We start from the raw sequence: 6,277 nt of genomic DNA on the forward strand, positions 1-6,277 counted from the left end.
TAACTCCAGCTCCAGGAATATCCAATGCCTTCTACTCATGTGCACACACACACACAGACCCACCCACAGACACACCCACTCACACATAATTAAAAATAAAATCTTTAAAAGAGACTGAGAGGGGCCGGGCAGTGGTAGGGCATGCCTTTAATCCCAGCACTCGGGAGGCAGAGGCAGGTGGATTTCTGAGTTCAGTTCGAGGCCAGCCTAGTCTACAAAGTGAGTTCCAGGACAGCCAGGGCTATAGAGAGAAACCCTGTCTTGAAAAGCAAAAAAAAAAAAAAAAAAAAAAGAGAGACCGAGAGGGACAAAACATGATCAGGGTTTTATTCAACAGCAGCTTGGAGCTGACGCCTCCACCTCAGAGAGCAGGCATTTGGTCTCCACCTCTGTGGCCTTGCAGGCTCTGCTGGAGAAAAGCACACTTTTTATATGTACTTGTACACAACCTTGGAGGGCACAGTTTGCAGGTGGAGTCGCACAGGACACTTGTAAAAGTGTGACAACAGAGTCTCACTGTAGCCCACAAGGAAGTAGAATTTGTGTGCAGGCAGCTGCCTGAGGACCAGGGCACAGATGTCCACTTGGTTGGCCCGGCGCTTTAGAACAATCTGGTCAGCCAGGCAGCCGGGAAAGGTGCCCATCATAAACTTTCGAAGGAAAACATCCTCCAGGGTTCTCTCTGCAGCATGATCTTCTCCATCCAGGTTACCTAAAGAGGACACCACACAAGCGTCAGCCAAGGGAGCTGTGCAGACTCCAGACCTGACATGGAACAGGCCCGGGCACTCTAACAGAATAGGAAAACATTCTAAAATCCAAAGCGCAGGGATGGCGAGATGGCTTAGCAGGTGTAAACGTCTGCCAATCTTGGTTCAACCCCGAAGCACACCTTGGAAGCCAGATTTGCTTCCCGTGTTGTAGCTGCCTTTGAGTCCTCCTGCACTCACCCATGAAGTCATCTCATACAACCCTCAGTCCTCAGCTCCTCGCACACTCACACAAAAGCCAGAAGCAGGGGCACACACCAGTCAGCCACAAGATGACAGGTGGAGATGACAGAGAGATGTCCTTCTCTTTAAAGGCACTGCTAATGTATAAGGCTGACTCATTAATATGAGTCATAACTCAGGCCCAAGGAAAGATTAACAAAACTTTCTCCATAAGCAGGTCAGTCTTCTTGAGCTCACAGACACTGGACAGCATCCCAGGACCACACAAAGTGCCACGTCCCCAACACAAAGGCACAGTAACGATTGAAATACGGCTCTAAACTTCCAAAAGGGCACATTTTACAATATAAGCTTGTTCTACCTCAGCTGGGGGCTGTGGACCTTATTCTGCCCACCTCCCTGAATGACCTTGAATGACTTGGAGGTAACAGATAAATTTTAATCAAATAAATTGTAAGAATATGCAAGGGTTGAGGGGTTGAGCAGATAGCGGGGTGGGTGTACTGTCTCCAAACATGAGAAGGGCCTGAACCTGGATGCCCAGAACTCACGACAGTGGGCAACAGCATCTGCAACCCCCATGCTCCTACTGTGAGATGCAGCCAGAGGCAGGACAATCTCCAGACGTTTGTATGCCAACTACCCTGGCACACAAAGGTGGTGACAAGAAAGAGACCCTGTTTCAAGCAAGATGAAGGCAAGGACTGGCCTAAGGCAGTCATACACGGACACCTGCACTCACACGTGAGCATGCATATTTAAATGTGGATGGACAATAATTCCAGCATCACTGAGACAGGCGGGTGACGTGGTGCACACTTATCCTCGCAGCACTGAGAAAAATGAGAGTTCCAGGGCAGCCTGAGGTGCACTGCCACACTCTCTTAAAGATGGTTCAGAAGGCAAGAGCGCTTGCTTGATCCCGGGCCCTATATGGTAGGAGAGAACTAACTCAGACAAACAACACGTCCATACGTATACACACACACCATGCATACTGAAATGGAAATGAACAAGAAAAATACAAAATTGGAAGTAGGGGGAGAAAACAATAAAAGCCTAAAAATACGGGTTCTGTGAGCCATGATGACTGTAGCACATTCCTGCAGTTTTGTACTTTGGTGAACACCACATTATATAGGGCACACTCTTCCAGGTCTAGGACTCTATGTAGACCTCACTACCGCATCGCCTCCAGACTATTACACATCTGCAAATTATGGCTTGCCAAAGCACTGTCAAACCTTGATTGTAAGCATGCAAATACTGTTCTATGGAGGCTCAAATGAGACTTTAGCAAGAAATATTCAAACTTCTTTCAATATGCGAGAATTCCTTTCTTTCAACATCTGATTATGCCCGTCACTCATATGTTCTGTTGTTGGTAAGGTGTACAGTGTGTGTGCAGGCTTGCTCCCTTGACAGACGCATGGAGAAGACCAGGGGTTAACAGCCAATGTGTTTCCTCTATCGCTATTTGCTGCTCGTTTATTTTTTGGCAAAACAGCTGCTCTTCCAAGACTGGCTGGCCAGTGACCCCCCCAAGGACCAAATATCTCCTTCACCCTCACACCCCTCGAGCTGTGGTTCGAGGCCCACTAAGTGCTCATTTAGGAGCTAGGCTGCACCCTCATGCTAGAGCGGCACAGCACTTTAGCAATCTTTCCAGTCCCCTAACTAAATGTGACAGGGTCTCACTAAGTAACCTTACCTGGCCTTAAACTCAAGATCGGCCTCCCGAGCGCGTTCGCCGTCACGCCCGGCCTCCCACCCAAAAGTTCGGCTCTTTGCCTTGAAGAGTACGCTCAAGAGTGGCCCGTGCCACCAGGGTGGCAGTCCTTCCCAGGCGCCCTCACCTGTGTGCAGCGACAGCCAGCCCTTTCGGTGTGCGATGTAGTGCGGGGCGTGCGCCTCCTCGTAGCTCACCGGCTTGTTCCCCTTGGCCACGCGGACTCGCGCCGCCCGGTTCTAGGAGCGGAGGTGCGGTCACAGGGAGACCCAGCCCAGCCGCCCTCGCGGCCCCCAGACCCGGCCGCCGCACTCACCTTGGCGCAGACCGCGGAGGTGTGCAGGGTGCGCCAGGCGCCAGGCAGCTCCCGGTTGCAGGCCAGCACCTGCGGAGAGGCGGGGAGTGAGCGGACACCGGATGGCGCCCCAGCCCTCCCGCCCGCGGCCCACTCACCCGCTGCGCTAGCCCGCGCACGGACGCGGACCACGCCATCTTGGGCCGGCGCGACCCGGGACGCGTCAGTGCGCAGCCGCAGGAAGGCGGGGCGTCAGAGCAGGAACTAACGGGAACGCGGGCGGGGGGCGGGGCGGGGGCCAGGGAGAGGGCGTGGCGTGGGCCGGAGTGTGGGACGTCCTGCATTTTTCCCTGATACTGTCAACTAGTCCTTGGTCGGACCTGGTGTTGGCTTTTAAATGCGAAATTTGGTGATATAAAACTGGGGTGTAGCTGGACATGGTGGCGCACGCCTTTAATCCCCGCACTCGGGTGGCCGAGGCAGGTGGATCTCTGAATTTCAGCCTAGTCCGGTCTACAAAGCGAGTTCCTGGAGAGTCTGAGTTACAGAGAGAAACCCGATCTGGCAAAACAAAACAAACAAACAAAAGCCATGAAGTTTTTATCCTCATAGAGAGGTGGTAGAAACAGCCTCAATGTAGAGAATTGAAGAGAAAACCCGCCGGCCCTCAGGCCTCGCCACTCCGTGCTTGTGCTCCTACCTGAGACCGCGTACTCGCCAGGAATATCCAATATGACAGCATCAGCCTCCTTTGGGCTGGGAATACAGTCATTTGCCTTCATGCTGAGCAGATCCCAGAAAAGAGGTTGCTGGGTTGGCTCCTAATCATTTAAAGTAATGGGAAAGAGGCAGTGTGTTGAGGGTCTATCTCTGCGGTGGAGCCACCCAAGGAAGAAAATTTTAAATGGCAAGGAAATTTATGAGGCTAGAGCAATGTCGATGTAATTGTTATCAAGGAATTATTAATGGCAGGGGGAAATAGAATCGTGAAGAACTCACTCTACTAAAGAAAGCACATGGACTCTAGAGTCTGACTCTCATTATAACAAAATAGTGAATGAAGGGATTTTTTGTTTTGCTTTGGTTTTTTGTTTTGGGAGACTTTTGTTTTGTTTGTTTTTTGAGACAAGGGCTCTCTGTGTAACAAATTCTGGACTCAATTTATAGACCAGGCTGGCCTCAAAGTCACAAAGATCACCTTTTCTGCTTCTGAAGTGCTGGGATGAGGTGTGTGCCACCACACCTGGCTGGGAACTCCTTCAAAGCATCCATGGGAGTGGACACTTACACTCTAATGTCAGTGCTTGGAAGGCAGAGGCAGATGGATCTGTTATCAGTTCAAGGCCTGGCTGGTCTACATATGGAGCTCCAGGCTCCAAGGCTACAGAGTAAATAAATCCTGTTACAAAATAAAAGAACATGACCAGGAACTAACTGGTCATTCTTAGAAATAAGTCAACTCCTAGACAAATTTTATCTCTGGATAAAATCCTCATTCTTCCCTTGTTCAAGGAGAGGGCGTTGCTTTGGAAATAACCCCAGTGCTTCCTGCCTGCGGCAGGCAATACTGTTTTCAAGACAAGATCTCATGGATTCCAAACTGGCCTAGAAGAAGTGTACCACAAACTAACTTTGAACTCCTGATGCTCTGATCTGCTGAGGTATGTGCCACCTTGTCTGCTACAGGTCATCAGTCTTTCTCCACTCTGTGTCTTGGCTATATTTGCTTTGATTTTGCACTTACCAAGAAGCAAACCTGTTATATTTGTACAGTTGAGCGCTGGTCCCATTATCCATTGTGTAGACATGAAACATCTCAGCCACAGAGCTAATGAGATAGCTCAGCTGATAAAGTACTTGCTGCCCAAGCCTGTTGCCTGAGTTCCATCCCCAGAGCCCTTGTAAAGGTGGAAGGAGAGGACCACCCTATGATGGTTTAAATGAGAATGGCCCCATCAGGCTCCAGATGGAGAAGCGCTCTCTCTCTCTCTCTCTCTCTCTCTCCTCTCTCTCTCTCTCACACACACACACACACACACACACACCTACCTTAAGGAAAGTAACCACTTCTTATAGCTATTAGGATGAAGGCATTTAATAGTCAGGCATGGTGACTCACTCCTATAATCCTATAAGCACTTAGGAGGCTGAGGCAGGAGGACTGCTTTGAGTTCAAGGCCAGGCAGAACTACAGAGTTCCAGGCTATACTGACTTATTGAGAGACCCTGTCTCAAATAACAGAAGATAGCATTTAAGGAATGGCAGCGGGTCTATCAGCCTGAATGGTGCAACGTTGCTGACTTTGGTTGTTTGGGATATGCGTGGGTGAGCTAATGATATTTGCACTTCACATTTCCTGAGGGAGAAATATTAGACTTATAGAGGGAAATGGAAACAAGGCTGCTAGCTGGTTGGTGCCTGCATAGACAGCAAGGCAGAGGCCAAGTGCCCGATCTATTGGCTTCCACCTATATTTCTAAAGTCAAATTCCTTTGGCCACTTGAATCTGGGTCCTTTCTCTGGACCTCAATGGGAATGTTCTATTCTTAATTTTTAGACTACAGCCTCCAACTTATAGAGATGTGACCTTTTTCAAAATCCAGTTTTTTACAAATGTAAAGTCTTTTACTTTTTCCCAAATAATCCTTTTAAGCTATTTTTAATTTCTCATAAAATATTACAATTTTATAGTTTGACAAATTACATAAATTTGCTCTATCGTGGAAAGAGCTATGGTTTGCAGCATCTGAACTATCCAGGTCAAAACTTGAACCCACTTCCTAGCTGTGTAAAAGCAATGTCAACCTCCTTGTGTCCAGGTCCCCTCATCTGTAAAATGGGGACAGTAATGGTTCCTGGGGATGAGGGTGTAGCTTGGTGTTAGGGCACAAGCATAAGGCTTTGGGCACCATCCATGACAACGCGCACCTTATCACCAGAGAAGTTACATGCCTTCTGTGTTTGTTTGGCTGCTTGGTGGGGTCTTGTTTCTTTCGCTTGGTTTTGTTTTATTGGTCCTCTGAAGCAGAGAGGAGGAAGAACAGATCCTTTGGCTGCTCTTGAACCTCATAAAGGTGATGTAACAAAGTCATACATTCTCCTCCGACAGTGGGAGCTGGCTACATGCGAAGCATGGTCTCTCAGAACCTCTACAGAGCTCATAAATTCAGTTAGTCTAGCTGGCCAGTTTGCTTCAGCGGTCCTTTCTTTCTTTCTTTCTTTCTTTCTTTCTTTCTTTCTTTCTTTCTTTTCTCTCTCTCTCTCTTTTTTTTTTTTTTTTTTTTTTTTTTTGCAGTGCT

At 48.6% G+C, this 6,277-nt stretch overlaps 1 protein-coding gene across 2 annotated transcripts; it reads right to left on the reverse strand.

Annotated features, from left to right (window-relative positions):
* Positions 1-303: 303 nt before the first annotated feature.
* Mrps24 (mitochondrial ribosomal protein S24) lies at positions 304-3,207 on the reverse strand. Of its 2 annotated transcripts, none has more exons than XM_029483239.1 (4): positions 3,157-3,207; positions 2,999-3,067; positions 2,810-2,921; positions 304-712 (listed from the first exon to the last, which is right to left on the reverse strand). In XM_029483239.1, the coding sequence occupies exons 1-4, from the start codon at positions 3,172-3,174 to the stop codon at positions 429-431; spliced, it is 483 nt and encodes a 160-aa protein (XP_029339099.1). In that variant the 5' UTR covers positions 3,175-3,207; the 3' UTR covers positions 304-428. The 2 variants fall into 2 exon arrangements, with proteins under 2 accessions (XP_029339099.1, XP_021034132.1); XM_021178473.2 differs by having other exon boundaries at positions 3,136-3,207.
* Positions 3,208-6,277: the final 3,070 nt, after the last annotated feature.

This window comes from Mus caroli, chromosome 11 (assembly GCF_900094665.2).
Source record: "Mus caroli chromosome 11, CAROLI_EIJ_v1.1, whole genome shotgun sequence".
Classification (NCBI taxonomy): domain Eukaryota; kingdom Metazoa; phylum Chordata; class Mammalia; order Rodentia; family Muridae; genus Mus; species Mus caroli.